We start from the raw sequence: 16,796 nt of genomic DNA, 5'->3' as shown, positions 1-16,796 counted from the left end.
GTTTCACCGGGTTAGCCAGGATGGTCTCGATCTCTTGACCTCGTGATCCGCCCGTCTCGGCCTCCCAAAGTGCTGGGATTACAGGCTTGAGCCACCACGCCCGGCCTATTTTTTATTTTTTTGAGACGGAGTCTCGCTCTGTCGCCCAGGCTGGAGTGCAGTGGCGTGATCTCAGCTCACTGCAAGCTCTGCCTCCTGGGTTCACGCCATTCTCCTGCCTCAGCCTCCCAAGTAACTGTGACTACAGGCACCCGCCACTCACCCGGCTAATTTTTTTTTATTTTTTTTATTTTTAGTAGAGACAGGGTTTCACCGTGTTAGCCAGGAGGGTCTTGACCTCCTGACCTCATGATCCACCCACCTTGACCTCCGACAGTCCTGGGATTACATGCGTGAGCTGCCCTGCCCAGCCTGAATATATATGTGTGTGTGTGTGTGTGTGTGTGTGTGTGTGTATGTATTTTTTCCTTTTTTTTTTTTTGAGACAGTTTTGCTCTGTCACACAGGCTGGAGTGCAATGGCGTGATCTTGGCTCACTGCAACCTCCACCTCCAGGGTGCAAGCGATTCTCCTGCCTCAGCCTCCTGAGTAACTGGGATTACACATGCCACCACGCCCGGCCAATTTTTGTGTTTTTAGTAGAGATGAGGTTTCACCATCTTGGCCAGGCTGGTCTTGAACTGCTGACCTCGTGTTCCACCCGCCTTGGCCTCCCAAAGTGCTGGGATTATAGGTGTGAGCCACTGTGCCTGGCCTGAATATATGTATGTATGTGTGTGTGTGTGTGTGTGTGTGTATATATATATATATATATATTTTTTTTTTTTTTGAAAAGGAGTCTTGCTGTGTCGTCCAGGCTGGAGTGCAGTGGCGCGATCTTGGCTCATCGCAACCTCTGTCTCCTGGGTTCAAGCGATTCTCCTGCCTCTGCCTCATGAGTAGCTGGGATTACAAGCGCATACCACCATGCCTGGCTTTTTTTTTTTTTTCGTATTTTTAGTAGAGACGGGTTTTCACCATGTTAGCCAGGCAGATGTTAGCCAGGCAGGTCTTGAACTCCTGACCTGAAGTGATCTGCCTGCCTCAGCCTCCCAAAATGTTGGGATTACAGGCGTGAGCCACCGCGCCTGCCTGGGGGACATGTTTCTAAGAAATCCATTTTCCAAACCCATCCTAGTTTCTCGTTTGTGGTGTTGTCTGGGTGCCTGCTGCAGGCCTGGCTTCATGTCCAGGCCTCTCTGCTCCAGTTCTGTGGGCTGCCCACCGTGTCTTTGCCCCCTAAGTGTTTTCCAATTTTCTTCCATTTCCAGATTTTCATGTATTTTATTAAATTCCTTTTGATATTTATTTTATTTTACTTTTTTTGGGGGGGATGGAGTCTCGCTGTGTCACCCAGGCTGGAGTGCACTGGTGTTATCTCGGCTGACTGCAAGCTCCGCCTCCCGGGTTTACACCATTCTTCTGCCTCCCGAGTAGCTGGGACTACAGGTGCCCGCCACCACGTCTGGCTAATTTTTTGTATCTTTAGTAGAGATGAGGTTTCAGCGTGTTAGCCAGGATGGTCTCGATCTCCTGAACTCGTGATCCATCCACCTCGGCCTCCCAAAGTGCTGGGATTACAGGCATGAGCCACCGCGCCCGGCCTACTTTATTTTTTTGAGGCAGAGTTTCGCTCTGTTGCCCAGGCTGGAGTGCAGTGGTGCAATCTTGGCTCACTGCAGCATCCGCCTCCCGGGTTCAAGCGATTCCCCTGCCTCAGCCTCCCGAGTAGCTGGGATTACAGGCATGCACCACCATGCACAGCTAATTTTGTATTTTAGTAGAGATGAGATTTCTCCATGTTGGTTAGGCTGGTCTCGAACTACTGACCTCAGGTGATCTGCCCACCTCGGCCTCCCAAAGTTCTGGATTACAGGCGTGAGACACCGCGCCCAGCCCATTTTGATATTTGTTTCTCATCTGGAAATAACGAGATGTGGCCCTTGGAGCCCAGTTCACACAGCTGGAGAATGTTCTAGAATTCTCCCTGGAATTCCCCTGCCTTAGGCTGCTGGGAACAGGCTACATAAAACCAGCAGCATTTTCACAAAACCCACTTTGCCCAAACCCCCAGAATAAAGCTGGATGTTCCTTCAGCCTCGGTCTTTCCCTTCCGATGATGTGAGAGCCGCCGAGGTCTTCAGCTCCGAATGCTGTGAGTTGCTGCGGGGCACGGAGCTTCCGGTGCTTCTCTTGGGGGCCGATCCGGGTTCTGCGCACAGGTTCTGGCTGGAGCTTCTCCCAGCAGCTGCCTTCTGGTCTGGGTTCTATGAGCAGGTTCTGGCTGGTAGTTGCTGTTCTTGCCCAGACCCCAAGCTGGTGGCCGCATGGTGCAGCCAAAGTCCTGGGCTGCAATGAGCGGTGCAGGGGCCAGAGGCCCCCAGTCCTTGGTTGGCTTTGGGTGTTCACCAGGGACACCTCACAGTGGGGGCTCTGGGCCCAGGTCAGGGGCACCTTCGGGGAGTTTGCCACACGACCTGGCATGACGGCCCTGACTCTGGCCCCAGCTCTGAATGAGGTGATACCTGCCGCAGGGGCTCCCACCCATTATAGACACAAGAGATCCATGTGCAGGGGTCACGAGGCAAGGGGGGTGCATCCGGGCTGAGCCAAGAGGCTGCAGGGCATAGGCAGGATCCCTGAAGTCAGGCTGGCCCAAGACCTCGTCCTTTCAACAAAGACCCTCTCAGAGACCCCCTCACACCTGCCTGAATGTCCCAGGCTCCCCCCAACTGCCCATCCACCCTCCACAGGGTCACTCAGAGTCAGGCAGCCAGCAGGATGGAGTTCTCTAGACCCCTGGGTCCCTTGTCCCAGCCCAAGTCCCCCTACTCCTACCAACTTCTCCCGCCATCCCTGCAGGGCCTGCCCCATGGGACCCCCTCATGGCAGGGCCCCAGCCCACCCCACCCAGGCGCTCACCTGAGGGAGCCCAAGTGGCTGCCGTTCAGCTTCAGTTGGTCCAGGATGGGCAGGTGCACCCCTGTCGGGCCGCAGGAGGAGGAGGTTGACTGGGCCTCTCACCCCTGCCCACGTCTGCACCCTCCTTCTCCCCGAGGCGTCAGCACCCCCTGGCCCCTCATTGCTAGTGGGCCCGCCTCACAAGCCGCTCTCCACACCACAGGAGGGGTTGTGTGGCACCCGGGAGCTGCTCCAGGGCTGCGGGCTCCTCTGGCCACCAAAGGGCTCTGCTGATTCTATGGGCCTGGTAGAGGGTCTGGCCCAGTGGCCCTGAGCCCCCAAAGCTACATAGCTCTGCGGCCCTCATCTGTAGACGGCCTGAATGCAGCACAGCAGGGAAGCTCAGACCATTGTCCCTGGACGGCAAGAGGCCACTGGGCTCCAAGAGTTGGCTCAGAAAACTGAGGCCAGGCTGGCGTGGCTGAGTGGTGCTCCCTTGACTCAACATCTGGGCCCCACCCCCGAGCTGCCTCCACACCCCTCCCCTGGCATCTCGGATCATCATGCACAACCGCACACACAGCAGAGGACCAGACCACGGCACGCCCCCGCCCCAGGAAAAGGCTCGGCGTTTGGAGTCTTTTGTAGGATGGGGCATGCTCCTGTGAGGCAGACAGAATCCCTGCATCGTGGGAAGGGGTGCAGAGTAGCCGGGCGCGGTGGCTCACGCCTGTAATCCCAGCACTTTGGGAGACCGAGACAGGCGGATCACGAGGTAAGGAGATCGAGACCATCCTGGCTAACACGGTGAAACCCCGTCTCTACTAAAAAATATAAAAAACTAGCCGGGCGAGGTGGCGGGTTTCTGTAATCCCAGCTACTCGGGAGGCTGAGGTAGGAGAACGGAGTAAACCCGGGAGGCAGAGCTTGCAGTGAGCTGAGATCCGGCCACTGCACCTCAGCCTGGGCGACAGCAAGACTCCGCCTCAAAACAAACAAACAAACAAACAAAAAAAACCCAGGAAAATAGGCCAGGCGCAGTGGCCCATCCCTATAATCCCAGCACTTTGGGATGCTGAGTTGGGTGGATCACTCGAGGTCAGGAGTTTGAGACCATCTTGGCCAATGTGGTGAAACCCCGTCTTACTAAAAATACACAAACTAGCTGGGCGTGGTAGTGCACACCTGTAATTCCAGCTACTTGGGAGGCTGAGGTAGGAGAACGGCGTAAACCCGGGAGGCGGAGGTTGCAGTGAGCTGAGATCGTGCCGCTGCCCTCCAGCCTGTTGGGACAGCTGGTGACGTTTGGACGTGGTCTTCAGCATGGCTGAGATGCATATACAGGTGTAATCCCTGACTGGCCATTGTACTGCATTTGAGAGAATGTTCTCCTTCTCAGGAAATACATACTGGAGTGTCAGTAGATAAAGGGGCGTTGCATGTGCAACTCTCAACTAGTTCAGGAAAAAGAACAGCGGCCTGATGTGCTGTGCACACACGGGAGGGAGCAGGGGCGAGCAGCACCGTGAACACGGCGAAGGAGAAGGAATCTGGCGGAGGTGGGGAGGGAGTGGTTTTTTTTTTTCTTTCTTTTTTTGCGACAGGGTCTTGCTCTGTCGCCCAGTCTAGAGTGCAGCGGTGCAATCTCAGCTCACTGCAGCTTGACCTCCCCGCCTTCTGAGTAGCTGTGACTACAGGCGCCACCATGCCTGTCTAATTTTTTATTTTTAGAGACGGGGTCTTGCTATGTTGCCCAGGCTGATCTCAAACTCCTGGGCTCAAGTGATCCGTCTGCCTTGGCCTCCCACGGTGCTGGGATCACAGGCATGGCCCCTGTGCCTAGCTGAGATTATTTCAAGATGAGTTTCAGGAGATGCCATGTGGCACTCGGCACCATTTTGTCCTCTGCTCCTCTGTGATGCTGGCGTGGGTGTGTGGAGTGTATGCTGGGGATACTGGTGTGGGTATGTGGAGTACTGAGTGTGCTGGGGGTACTGGCGTGGGTGTGTGCCATACTGAGCATGCTGGGGGTACTGGCATGGGTATGTGGAGTACTGAGCGTGTTGGGGGTACTGGTGTGGGTGTGTGGAGTACTGAGCTTGCTGGGGGTACTAGTGTGGGTGTGTGGAGTACTGAGCGTGCTGGGGGTACTGGTGTGGGTGTGTGGAGTACTGAGCATGCTGGGGGTACTGAGTATGCTGGGGGTACTGGCATGGGTGTGTGGGGTACTGAGCATGCTGGGGGTACTGCGTGGGTGTGTGGAGTACTGAGCATGCTGGAGTACTGGCATGGGTGTGTGGGGTACTGAGCGTGCTGGGGGTACTGGCATGAGTGTGTGGGGTACTAAGCGTGCTGGGGTACTGGTGTGGGTGTGTGGAGTACTGAGCGTGCTGGGGGTACTGGTGTGGGTGTGTGGAGTACTGAGCATGCTGGGGCACTGGCATGGGTGTGTGGGGTACTGAGCATGCTGGGGGTACTGGCATGGGTGTGTGGGGTACTGAGCGTGATGGGGTACTGCATGGGTGTGTGGAGTACTGAGCATGCTGGGGTACTGGCATGGGTGTGTGGGGTATTGAGCGTGCTGGGGGTACTGGCATGGTGCGCGGGCTGATGAGTGCATTGCCCTCTGCCTGTACCTGACACAGACCTCAGGTCAGAGATCAACCCTAAGGAAGCCGATAGGCGGCCTGAGAAATGAGGACAGCTTTATTTACAGAGAGGCCTGGCCATGGCTGTGGCCATGGCGAGGTGGGATGAGGCTCACCAAAGTTCCCCAGGCTGCCCTCACGGGTGTCCACACACATCTCCAGCACCCTCACCAGCCGAAGGTCATCCACCCGGGCCAGGGCCTGCTGTAGAAACCAACCGGGAGTCAGTGCTGATCCTGGCTCTCCCCACTTTAGTTCCATCCTTGCTTCTGGCTGCAGGACTCTGGGGCTCCCGCTGGAGTGGGCACCGACCTTTCCCTGCCTTGGCCATGTTGGCCCTGGTCTGGGTGGTGGGATGGAAGTGGACGTGACATGAGCAGAGCTTGTGCTGCACTTGGCTGGAGGGCCACTGCCAGAGAAGGACCTGCCCTGGGGGCTGCCCATCTCCAAAGAGACTCCCAGGGCAGACACACCACACCCAGCACCCAGAGCCCGGACTGCGCCTAGCCCTGCCCTGAGCTTTGAGCCATCTGGTCTCCTGTTTGAGTGAAGGACTGACCCCCTCTTTGGTTGGAGGATAAGGGACGCTCAGCCCCTACTTGTGGGTTCTGGCCTGGCTCAGTCCTGTCTGTGACCCAAACGCCTGAGGACATCTGTGTCACCGAGCACCTGGTGCTGCTGGTGTTTTGGGGTCTGGTAGGGGTCCTAAGGGCAGAGTGGGTGGAGTGGACCCAGCTGCAGGGGCCAGGCTGAGGCCAACCATCAGCAGGCAAGACCAGCAAGAGGGAGACAGAGAGCAGGCTGGACCATCAGCAGAAAGGAGCTCTGGGATGTCCCCCCACACAGGCCTCTGTGGCCATAACCCCCAGCGCCCACACTCACCAGTCGGGCAGGGGACAGGTACTCTTCCACCAGCTGCTCTCCAAGGCTGTCCCTCTGGCTGCCAGGGCCCTTGCTCTGTGGGCAGGGGTTGTGCAGGCCTTGCCAGCTCAGCTCCCGCACCCGGAAGCTGGAGGTGCTCGGCCGAGGCCCACGGGATCTGTCCCAGCCTGGGTCCATTCACACGTAACCTGCTGATAGAGGCAGAGCGCAAAGCTCCAAGCTGTTGCTCCTCCTCCTCTGTAGTCTGGCTGAGACCCTGGCACAGCCCTCAACTCCCTGCCCCCCCCAACACACACAGCAAGCCCTTGGCACCCACCCCCACCCCGAGCCTAGAGAAGGCTCCTAGCTTGGCTGGGCCTCATGGAGCCCTAGTCTGCTTCGTTTCAGCCTGGAGGGCCTCACGCTCCCCTTCCCCAGCCTTGGCTCGACCCCCTCTGCTCTGTAGGACACTCTCCCTGTGTTTCTGCCCATCCTCAGGGTCCATGCAGGGACCTGGCTCCAGGCCTCCCCACCTGAGGCCCATGACGGCTGTGAGCCCGGGGGTGCCAGGCCAGCTGCCTGTGGCTGTGGGGCTCCTGGGGCTGCCTCAAGCTGTGGGCTATGGGTCCTTCTCCACCTGACGGTCTCTGAGCCTGGGGTCCAGGATCAGGTTCCAGGCCTTCCCCTACCCCACCCCTGTGCCAGCCAAACCCCTTCTCCTGCAGGCAGCCGCTTTCTTCTGCTGTGGGTCAAACACCCAGGCAAGAAGGCGGCACGTGCCCTCAGGCAGTACCTGCAAGAGTCAGGGTGGCTTCCTGGCCAGGTTACTGTGCCCAGGGGAACCTGGAATGGGCCGGGCTGAGGTCACAGCACCCAGAGGTGAGCAGGTCAGCCCAGGACCTGACCATCCACAGGCCCAGCTGGCGAGGAGGAAGACAGAGTCAGGTGTGTGACTGATGCTGGGGTACCTCTGGGTCCCCCAATGCGATGCCTGCTGCTATTCCAAATCCCACTTTCCTCCTTCTCCACAGGGGTCCTCTCTTGCACCTCATTCTTCCTGAGCCCCTCTCCAGGCCTCTGAGAGTGTTGGCCCAGTGTGTCCCTCTCCTGTACCCCGTTCTTTCTAAGCCCAGTGTATCCCTCGACCACCTGCACCAGGCTTACCTGGTGTTGTCCCTTAAAGATGCAGACGTCTGGCAGGGCGCAGTGGTTCACGTCTGTAATCCCAGCACTCTGGGAAGCCGAGGCAGGCAGATCACGAGGTCAGGAGATGGAGACCATCCTGGCTAACAGGGTGAAACCCCGTCTATACTAAAAATACAAAAAATTAGCGGGGCGTGGTGGCAGGCGCCTGTAGTCCCAGCTACTTGGGAGGCTGAGGCAGGAGAATGGGGTGAACCCGGGAGGCAGAGCTTGCCGTGAGCCGAGATGGCGCCACTGCGCTCCAGCCTGGACGACAGAGCGAGACTCCATCTCAAAAAAAAAGCAGACATCTGCCTCAGCCCCAGACCCTGGAATCATGAGCTCCAGGGGTGCAGTGAGAAGTGTGCTTGGAGCGTCCAGCATCCTCCTCCCTGACCACCTTCCTCTGTCTTCAGTCTGGACCTGGACTGACCCCTTGACAGCACTCCCCACCCAGCCTCTCCCCACCCAGCCCCTCCCCACCCCGCCTCCCCCCACCCCACCTCCCCCCACCCAGCCTCTCCTCACCCAGCCTCTCCCCACCCAGCCTTCCCAGATTCATCTTCCTGATGAGACAAATTCCCTTTGGAGTCCTGTGTGTCTTACTACGTGTTAGCTTGAGGGCCTGCCTCGCCCCAGTGCTGTGGGCTGCACGTGGCCTGCACGTGGCCTGGGTGCTCCTCTGCTATCCACAGTCGCAGGAGGGGACGTTCAAATATTTGTCGAAGGAATCCGTGAGCAGGCAGATGCACATGTAGCCACTTAGAACTTTCTGGCCGTGGCTTTCATCTGTTGACCACATTTGGACACTGAAGATGTATCCTCTCCATCCTGTCTACAGCTGCCCCTGCGCCAGGCAAGTTGGCCAGCCGTTGACAGAGGTGGTGGGCGGGAGTGTTGGAGCAGGGCAGCGGCTCAGGCTCCGGGTGCCTCAGTGGTCTGGTCTGGAAGGTGACCCCATGCACCAAGAACCAAAGAAGGTAAGCTCAAAATAGAGTCTTATGGAGTTTCCAGCCAGAATCTCCCCCACTGCCTGCCTTTCTCCAGATGGTGGAAGGCCCCAGGCCTCACAGCAGGACCCCACCACTGCGTTTCCACAAAGACTCTGGCCACCTCCATCCCAGGCCTGCCAGTCTCGAGCCTCATGGAGTGCGTGAGCTGGCCGGGTCATGCGCAGCCCCAGGACATCTGTGGGTGGCACTAAGGGCTGAGTCAGCCACCCTTGTCTCCTCTGTGCCCAAGAGCCCGAGTATCAGGCTGGTCTGAGCCCCAAGGCCTAGGGGTGCAAGGACCAGGGGTTGGAGGCTGTGGAATCCGAAGCCCCCACTGGACTCCCACCTCAGACACTGCTCCTGGTGTTCTCGCCTAGGCCTGAACCCATCCGCACACTTCGCAGTCCTGCTCCTACCCTGTGTCCCCTCTGCGAGCCCCCATGCTCCCCAAATTGGAAACTGGGGGAATTCTCTGTCTCCACACCCCAGCTAGTGCCATTCCCTGGTGGGTAGCTCATCACCTCTGGTCCCCTGCAGCCCTTGCCCCTTCACCATGGAGGCTGGGAGGGCAGAGCCCGCTCCCCTGCTGAGCCCCACCCTGGAACCCCGAGCACCCTGGGTCCTTGCCTCTGCATCTCCCTCAGGGGCAAGGCTTGGGGCCCCTCCTGCCTCCTGACAGGGAGCCCCTTCAGGGCAGGGCCAGGGGGTGGTGGAGGCAAGGGTCCCCAGGGGACCAGATCTGACGCGCGGGGCCTTCACTCGTCCCCGTTGGCTGTGCTGCTTAGTGTCCCCGCGCCCTCGCCTCGGCGCAGGCTCCCTCCTGCCACCAGGCATACGGCGAGGCTTGTGGCTCCCACCCGAGGGGTGTGCTCCGCTCTCACCTGAGGGCTCAGCCCAGGTGTCCGGCCCTGGCAGCTCGGCCCTGGGCGCCCTCCGCCGCCAGGCGCTGTCTCCTACTCCAGGCTGTTCTTCCGGCTGCGGGGTTGCGGCCTGGGCCCCATGGCAACGTGCGCGGGTCCTCATTTGAATACGCAAATATTTATAAGCCGCAGGAGGCTCGGGTTCTTAGGGGCTGAGCCACGCCCCTTAGCAACGATCGCTAGGGCGGGGCCACGTGGGTTGGCACTTGGGTGGGCGATCCCAGGGGGAGGTGACGCGCCACCAAGTCGGGTGGGCGCAGGCGCATCAGGTGCCAGTCCCTGCGGCTCCGTGCCCGGGCCGTCGCTGTGCACGTGTCGCGTTTCCTCGCGATCCCGGCGCTTCCCACGCGGGGCTGGCTAGGGCGGTCTCTGCTGGAGGCTCGCGCCCACCTTTTCCACGTGGAAGGGTCGCCCCTAGGGTCGAGGCCTGACGCCCTGACCTTCGCTTGGAAGTGAGGCCGACAGTAAAAGGAAGCACCGGGCAAGCGCCCCCAAGAACCAGGAAACAGACCGGATGCCGGACCGCGCCCGAGTGCCCGGCCCGTGGGACACGCCGCCGCCCGCCGTTCAGTCGCCGCCTCTCATCCGCGTTCATGCGCGTCCGCCCCGAGCCAGGCTCTGACTGAGACCGCGCGGTGGACTGACGGCAGGCGGGACCCCCGGGACCGCACGTGGGTGGAGCCCCGGGTCAGCGGCGACCGGAGCAGGAGGGCGTGGCGGCGGGGCGGGCGCTGGGCAGGGCAGAGGCAGGGTTTGCCTGACTGTAAAACGCCTTTTTTTTGAGACGAAGTCGCGCTCTGTCGCCCAGGTTGGAGTGCAGTGGCGCGATCTCGGCTCACTGCAACATTCGCCACCCGGGTTCCAGCGATTCTTCTGCCTCAGCCTCCTGAGTAGTTGGGACTACAGGCGCGCGCCACTGCAACCGACTAATTTTTTGCATTTTTAGTAAAGACGGGATTTCATCATGTTGGCCAGGCTGGTCTTGAACTCCTGACCTCAAGTAATCCACCCGCCTCGGCCTCCCAAAGTGCTGGGATTATAGGCGTGAGCCACTGCGCCCGGCCCCTTTTGTTTTTTAATCAGGATGTATTTCTGATTCTTTTGCAATTTTAAAAAATGTTAAAAACACGTCTTTTTGGGTTTGAAAGAGCTAGGATGTGGTCTTTGTGCTTGGGGTGAGCCCTGGGCACTTCGCTCTCCTGTGGCAACCTGTGGGTACCGTTTAACTGCACCACGCTGAGCTTCTGCATGGTTGGAACCTCAAGTCTGGGGGGACTGAGCGGGCAGGGTCGCCTGCCACGCAGGCCCAAGTAAGACGAGTGGTGGAGGGGGCGTTCTGACGCCTGGCTCCAGGGCGCACGGCTGTGCCCGCTGCCCGAAATCCCACCGGGGCTGCAAGGCGTCCTCGGGGTGGGCTGCGGTGGGAATAGGGGAGCTGGGGTGCGTGGTGATAGGTGGGGTGCGCACCGTCCGGGTGCGGGGCCACTCCACCTGCGCGGAAGGGGAGCCAGGCAACCGGACCCCGCGGCCACCCGGGGGCCCCCAGCTCCGAGCGGCCCGCCTTGGTCCCGGCGGATCCCAGCCTTTCCTCAGCCCGGAGCCCCGAGACCTCCGCGGTGGGCGGCGCCGCGCTGCCAGCGCAGGGAGGGCCTCGAGTGCACGGGCGCCGCTGAGTCGGGTTCTCTCGCCGGCCTGTTCCCGGGAGAGTCCACGGCCCTGCTCGGATATGCGGCCCCAGGCCCCCAGACACCTGCTCCCTCGCCCTCCTCTAGCAACCCCGAGCTTGCCTCCGCTCGCCGGCCGAGCCCAACCCCTCGAGGCCGCGGCCCTTCTGGCTCCACCTCCCGCATTGCTCCCGGAAGCCCTGCCAGACCGCGGCTCCTGACAGACGGGCAGCTCAGCCAACCGGGGCGGGGCGGGGCCTGGTGGAGCGCGGCCAATGGTAGGTCGCGCCGGGCTGACGGACGGGCGCGGGGTGGGGCGTGCGCAGGCCCGGCCGAGTCTCCGCCGCCCGCTCCCTGCGCCTGCAGCCGCAGCCGCACCCGCCGCGGACGGAGCCCATGCGCGGGGAGAACCGCGCGCCCCCGCCCCCGCCCCGCCCCGGCCTCGGCCCCGGCCCCGGGGGCAGTCGCGCCAGTGAGCGGTGAGTGCAGGCCGGGGTCGGCCGGGCCGCGCGCCCTCCCCGCCCCCAGGCGGCAGCCATACGTGCGGCGCGGGCCGGGGGCGCGGGGCCGGCGGGCGTGAGCGGCAGCGGCGGCGGCGGCGGCGGGAGTGGGTGGGTGGGGCCGGGCGGGGCCCCCGGGCACAGGTGAGCGGGCGTCGGAGGCTGCGGATGGCGGGGGCGGGCTGAGGCCCCTTAGTCCCTGGGGCCCGCGGGAATCCGGGCCCCGCCCGTGGCCTCGCGCTGGGCACGGTCCTCACGCCGGCGTCCCCGGGAGCCTCGGGCCCGGCGCCCTCACAACCAGGCGCGTCTCGGCGGAGGCGGCCGCGGCCACGGCACGCCCGGGCCCCCCCGATTCAGCATCACAGGTCGCGGACCAGGCCGGGGGCCTCAGCCCCAGGGCCTTTGCCCTCTCCGGGTCTCCCGCGCCGCCTCTCGACCCCTTCCTGTGGCTCAGCCCCTGCTTCCCAGGAGCCCCTCTGTCTTCTCCAGCTTTCTGTGGCTGAAAGATGTCCCCGGTTCCTCGCCTGGGGCGCGGGGCGCTGCCCGGGTCTGCCCTCCCCTCAGCGGCGCCTAGCACGCAGTAGGCGCTCAGCAAATACTTGTCGGAGGCACCAGCGCCGCGGGGCCTGCAGGCTGGCACTGGCCTGCCCGGGCACGCCGTGGCGCGCTCCGCCGTGGCCAGACCTGTTTAGGAGGACGGTAACCTCAGCCCTCGGGCGCCTCCCTTTAGTCTTTCTGCCGACCCAGCAGCTTCTAATTTGGTTGAGAGCGCTCAGCTGTCAGCCCTGCCTTTGGAGGCTGGCTCCCTTTTCCCCTCACTGGGTCCTTAACAGCAAGTGGGGGCGAGGCGACAGCCCTCCCCCGCGCTGGTTTGCAGCTGCACAGGTAGGCACGGTGCAGTCCTTGCTGCCTGGCGTTGGGACCCAGGGCCCGCTATAGGTTTGCCCTTCAGATGGCTCTGCCAGCAGCAGCCCTGTGGGGCCTGGGCCTGGCTGAGCAGGGCCGTCCTTGGCAGGTGGGGCAGGAGACCCTGTAGGACCCCGGGCCGCAGGCCCCTGAGGAGCAATGACGGAATATAAGCTCGTGGTGGTGGGCGCCGGCGGTGTGGGCAAGAGTGCGCTGACCATCCAGCTGATCCAGAACCACTTCGTGGACGAATACGACCCCACGATAGAGGTGAGCCTGGCACCACCGTCCAGGTCCCGGCAGCTGCTGTGGGCAAGCCCAGGACACAGCCAGGATAGGGATGGCTGCGGCCCCAGGCCCTGCGTGGTGCTCTGGGCCTGTCTCCTGCTTCCTCCAGAGGAGGGGAGCCCCTCCTCTCAGCACCCCAGGAGAGGGGGCATGAGAGGGGCATGAGAGGTACCAGGGAGAGGCTGGCATTGTGAACTCCCCGCATGGAGGGTCCTGAGGGGGGTCCCTGAGCTCTGTCTTCCTGCAGGACTCCTACCGGAAGCAGGTGGTCATTGATGGGGAGACATGCCTGTTGGACATCCTGGACACGGCCGGCCAAGAGGAGTACAGTGCCATGCGGGACCAGTACATGCGCACGGGGGAAGGCTTCCTGTGTGTGTTTGCCATCAACAACACCAAGTCCTTTGAGGATATCCACCAGTACAGGTGAACCCCGTGAGGCTGGCCCGGGAGCCCATCAGGCACAAGTGGGGTCGGGCCGGCTGTGCCCAGACAGGGGCCTCCTGTCCTCTCTGTGCACGTCCTGGATGCAGTCGTGCCTGCAGCCCCTATAGCCAGCTCTCACTTTTCATCCCAGGGAGCAGATCAAGCGGGTGAAGGACTCAGACGACGTGCCCATGGTGCTGGTGGGGAACAAGTGTGACCTGGCTGCACGCACCGTGGAGTCTCGGCAGGCTCAGGACCTCGCCCGAAGCTATGGTATCCCCTACATCGAGACCTCGGCCAAGACCCGACAGGTGAGGCAGCTCTCCAACCCACAGCTAGCCAGGGACTCGCCCCGCCCCGCCCCAGCCAGGGAGCAGCACTCACTGACCCCTCTCCCTTGACACAGGGCAGCCGCTCTGGCTCTGGCTCCAGCTCCGGGACCCTCTGGGACCCCCCGGGACCCATGTGACCCAGCGGCCCCTTGCGCTGTAAGTCTCCCGGGACGGCAGGGCAGTGAGGGAGGCAAGGGCCGGGGTCTGGGCTCACGCCCTGCAGTCCTGGGCCGACACAGCTCCGGGGAAGGCGGAGGTCCTTGGGGAGAGCTGCCCTGAGCCAGGCCGGAGCGGTGACCCTGGGGCCCAGCCCCTCTTGTCCCCAGAGTGTCCCACGGGCACCTGTTGGTTCTGAGTCTTAGTGAGGCTGCTGGGGACATTGGCCGTAGCTCAGATGAGAGCTGGGTGCAGGGTGATCAAACCCTGGCCAGATCTGTAGTTCAGGAGGGTCCTGGGCCACCCTGACCTTTGAGGGGCTGCTGTAGCGTGATGCAGGTGGCCCTGGGCTCTTCGAGATGACCAGAGCCCAGCTTCCTGTGTGTGTGGTGGGCCTGGGGAAGTGGCTGGTGGAGTCGGGAGCCTTGGGCCATGCAGGGCTTGATCGCACAGCAGGGAGCCCCTCACCCAGGCAGGGGGCCACAGGCCTGTCCCTCCTGATCCCATTCCTCCTTTCCCAGGGAGTGGAGGATGCCTTCTACACGTTGGTACGTGAGATTCGGCAGCATAAGCTGCGGAAGCTGAACCCTCCTGATGAGAGTGGCCCCGGCTGCATGAGCTGCAAGTGTGTACTCTCCTGACACAGGTGAGGGGGGCTCCCAGGGCGGCCGCCACGCCCGCTGGATGACCCCGGGCTCCCCACCCCTGCTGGTCTCCTCACCTGCGGTCAGCAGCCTCCTTTGTGCCCCGCCCAGCACAAGCTCAGGACATGGAGGTGCCGGATGCAGGGAGGAGGTGCAGACGGAAGGAGGAGGAAGGAAGGAAGGATGGAAGCAAGGAAGGAAGGAAGGGCTGCTGGAGCCCAGCCACCCAGGGACCATGGGCCGAAGTGACCGCAGACCCTCCCAGGGATGCTTTGCACAGACTGTCTTGAGCGTCCCAAATGCCACCGGAACCCCAGCCCTTAGCTCCCTTCCCAGGCCTCTGTGGGCCCTTGTCAGGCGCAGATGGGATTGCAGTAAATTATTGGATGGTCTTGACCTTGGATTTTGGCTGAGGGTGGGACACAGCGCACGTGTGGCCTGGTGTGAGGTATGTCGGAACCTCGGGCCTGTCCAGCCTTGGGCTCTCCACAGCCTTTGGGAGGGGGAGGTTGGGAGAGGCTGGTCAGGGGTCTGGGCTGTGCTGCTGTCTCCTCCTGCCTGCCCCAGAGTCATGGATTCCGGCAGAGAGCTCTGGACAAGCAGGCAGATCCTAAGGACAGAGAGCTTACTGTGCTTCTACCAACTAGGAGGGCATCATGGTCCTCCAGAGGGAGGTGATTTTAGGGGTTGGGTATCTGTGCCGGTGGCTCTGGTCTCTACCTGGGAGCCTTCTTGGCGGTGAGAGGCATCGCCTTTCCTGACTTTTTCCCACTGTGAAATGCACCTGCCAAGAATGGCAGACATAGGGACCCTGCCTCCTGGGCCTTCACATGCCCGGTTTTCTTCATCTCTCTGGCCTGGAGCAGTCTGTGGACCTTGGAAGTAGGGCTGCAGCACCGACTGGCCTCAGGCCTTTGCCTTATTGGTGGTTGGGTGGCGGCCACTAGGGCATGGGAGCCTGGCCATCCCTGCCTCCTGGAGTGGACGAGGTTGGCAGCTGGTCTGCCTGCTCTTGCCCCCCCCCCCCCCGCCCCTGCCCTCACCCCACCCTCACCCCGCCCCTGCCTCATGGCTGGCTGCTCTTGGAGCCTGGTAGCGTCACTGGTTCGGCCTTGCTGGGTACGCACAGGCTCAGCCATCCGCTCTGCTCCAAGGGGCCTGCCCTGCCTTGGGCCAAGTTCTAGGTCTGGCCACAGCCACAGAGTGCTCAGTCACCCGTGTGATCATTCTGGCTGCTGCTGGAGGCCCACAGCGTCCCTGGTGCCCCTCCCCTCCCAGGGCTCGGGTTGAGGCTAGACCAGGCCCCTCTGGGATGGGGACTTGTGCCCTGTCAGGGGTCCCCGTCCCAGAGGTTGGGGGAGAGACTGCAGGGCGTGCTGCTGGCTGGCCAGGGCTGCAGGGACGCCACACTCACCCTTCTGTCCAGGGGATGCCACACTTGCCCTTCTCTCCAGCAGCCTCCAAGTGACCAGCTTCCCCATCGATACAGACTTCCTGCGGCCAGGAGCCCTTTGGGGCTGCCAGGTACCACCCTGGCTCCTTCCACACTGTGCCGGTCACTGCCTGCCGAGGGGGTCAGATGCAGGTGACCCTGTGCAGGGGGTGTCTCTGGACCTGCCTCTTGGTCATTACAGGGCTGGGCAGGGCCTGGTGTCAGGTCCCTGCTGGGGTTGCAGGGCTTGACCTCTGCTGTGGTCCTGGGGTGTCCAGGACAGACGCGGAGGGGACAGGGCCCAGCACCCCTGCTCCATGCTGAACTGTGGAAAGCACCAGGTCCCTGGGTGGCTTCAACAGGAGTTCCAGCATGGGAACCACTGGACAACCTGGGGTCTGTCCTGATCTGGGGACAGGCCAGCCACACCCAGGGTCCTGGGGACTCCAGAGAGCAGCCCACTGCCTTGGGCTCCACGGAAGCCCCCTCATGCCACTAGGCCTTGGCCTCGGGGACAGCCCAGCCAGGCCAGTGTGTGGGAGGACCAGGCCTCCATGTGGGAGCGGACCCCTTGGCATTCTGGAGCTGCGCTGATGGGCAGGGGAGAGCCAGCTCGTCCCTGTGAGGAGGGCCTTGATGTCTGGGGTTACCTGCGGAGGCCTGGGTGCCGGGACACTCTCCCGGTTTGGCTGGAAGGAAAGCAGGTGTGGTCAGCTTCTCCACTGAGCCCATCTGGTCTTGATAGGGCTGGGCCCCATGGATCTGGGTCCCTGTGTGGCCCCCCCGGTCTGATGCTGGGGACGCCCCTGCAAACTGCCAATCCCAGAGAACAAGACTGTGGGAGGGCTGTGTGGGGAGAGCCTGTCCCTGCACCCTGACCCGCAAGAGGGACTCCTGCTGCCCAC

The 16,796-nt window shown here is 62.1% G+C and overlaps 2 protein-coding genes across 12 annotated transcripts in view; one reads left to right on the top strand and one right to left on the bottom strand.

The window, feature by feature from the left end:
* LRRC56 (leucine rich repeat containing 56) overlaps positions 1 to 9,655 on the bottom strand; it is a 22,459-nt gene extending 12,804 nt beyond the window's left edge. For 2 of the 6 annotated variants that reach the window (XM_023183345.2, XM_023183351.2), the window contains exons 1-6: positions 9,505 to 9,655; positions 8,238 to 8,575; positions 7,614 to 7,760; positions 6,471 to 6,661; positions 5,705 to 5,792; positions 2,962 to 3,022 (exon numbers count right to left, since the gene is read on the bottom strand). In XM_023183345.2, the coding sequence (XP_023039113.1) occupies positions 2,962 to 3,022; positions 5,705 to 5,792; positions 6,471 to 6,647 (326 nt within the window). In that variant the 5' untranslated portion in view covers positions 6,648 to 6,661; positions 7,614 to 7,760; positions 8,238 to 8,575; positions 9,505 to 9,655. The remainder of the gene's footprint in view (positions 1 to 2,961; positions 3,023 to 5,704; positions 5,793 to 6,470; positions 6,662 to 7,613; positions 7,761 to 8,237; positions 8,576 to 9,504) is intronic. The other 4 variants (XM_023183347.2, XM_023183346.2, XM_023183348.2 and 1 more) reach the window with 4 other exon arrangements.
* Positions 9,656 to 10,103: 448 nt separating this feature from the next.
* Positions 10,104 to 15,420, top strand: HRAS (HRas proto-oncogene, GTPase). 6 transcript variants are annotated; one of them, XR_002724705.2, is made up of 7 exons: positions 11,002 to 11,686; positions 12,723 to 12,883; positions 13,149 to 13,327; positions 13,479 to 13,638; positions 13,734 to 13,815; positions 14,337 to 14,461; positions 14,571 to 14,855. XR_002724705.2 is itself a non-coding variant. In XM_023183354.2 (6 exons), the coding sequence occupies exons 2-6, from the start codon at positions 12,773 to 12,775 to the stop codon at positions 15,199 to 15,201; spliced, it is 1,185 nt and encodes a 394-aa protein (XP_023039122.1). In that variant the 5' UTR covers positions 10,104 to 10,230; positions 12,723 to 12,772; the 3' UTR covers positions 15,202 to 15,420. The 6 variants fall into 6 exon arrangements, 5 of the variants coding, with proteins under 5 accessions (XP_023039122.1, XP_023039120.1, XP_023039124.1 ...); XM_023183354.2 differs by lacking the exons at positions 11,002 to 11,686; positions 13,734 to 13,815 and adding an exon at positions 10,104 to 10,230 and having other exon boundaries at positions 14,337 to 14,440; positions 14,571 to 15,420; XM_023183352.2 differs by lacking the exon at positions 13,734 to 13,815 and having other exon boundaries at positions 14,337 to 14,440; positions 14,571 to 15,420.
* The last annotated feature ends 1,376 nt before the right edge of the window (positions 15,421 to 16,796 follow it).

Source organism: Piliocolobus tephrosceles, chromosome 13 (assembly GCF_002776525.5).
Source record: "Piliocolobus tephrosceles isolate RC106 chromosome 13, ASM277652v3, whole genome shotgun sequence".
In the NCBI taxonomy this organism is placed as follows: domain Eukaryota; kingdom Metazoa; phylum Chordata; class Mammalia; order Primates; family Cercopithecidae; genus Piliocolobus; species Piliocolobus tephrosceles.
Note: the sequence above shows the minus strand (reverse complement) of the source record. Positions and strands in the feature narration are given on the sequence as shown.

What these genes read in the sequence shown, in the direction of transcription:
- HRAS (XM_023183354.2), top strand. Translation starts at nt 12,773, where the DNA reads ATGACGGAATATAAGCTCGTGGTGGTGGGCGCCGGCGGTGTGGGCAAG. An exon ending in GAGGATATCCACCAGTACAG is followed by an intron (nt 13,328 to 13,478) that starts GTGAACCCCGTG and finishes TTTTCATCCCAG; the next exon opens with GGAGCAGATCAAGCGGGTGA. An exon ending in CCTCGGCCAAGACCCGACAG is followed by an intron (nt 13,639 to 14,336) that starts GTGAGGCAGCTC and finishes CTCCTTTCCCAG; the next exon opens with GGAGTGGAGGATGCCTTCTA.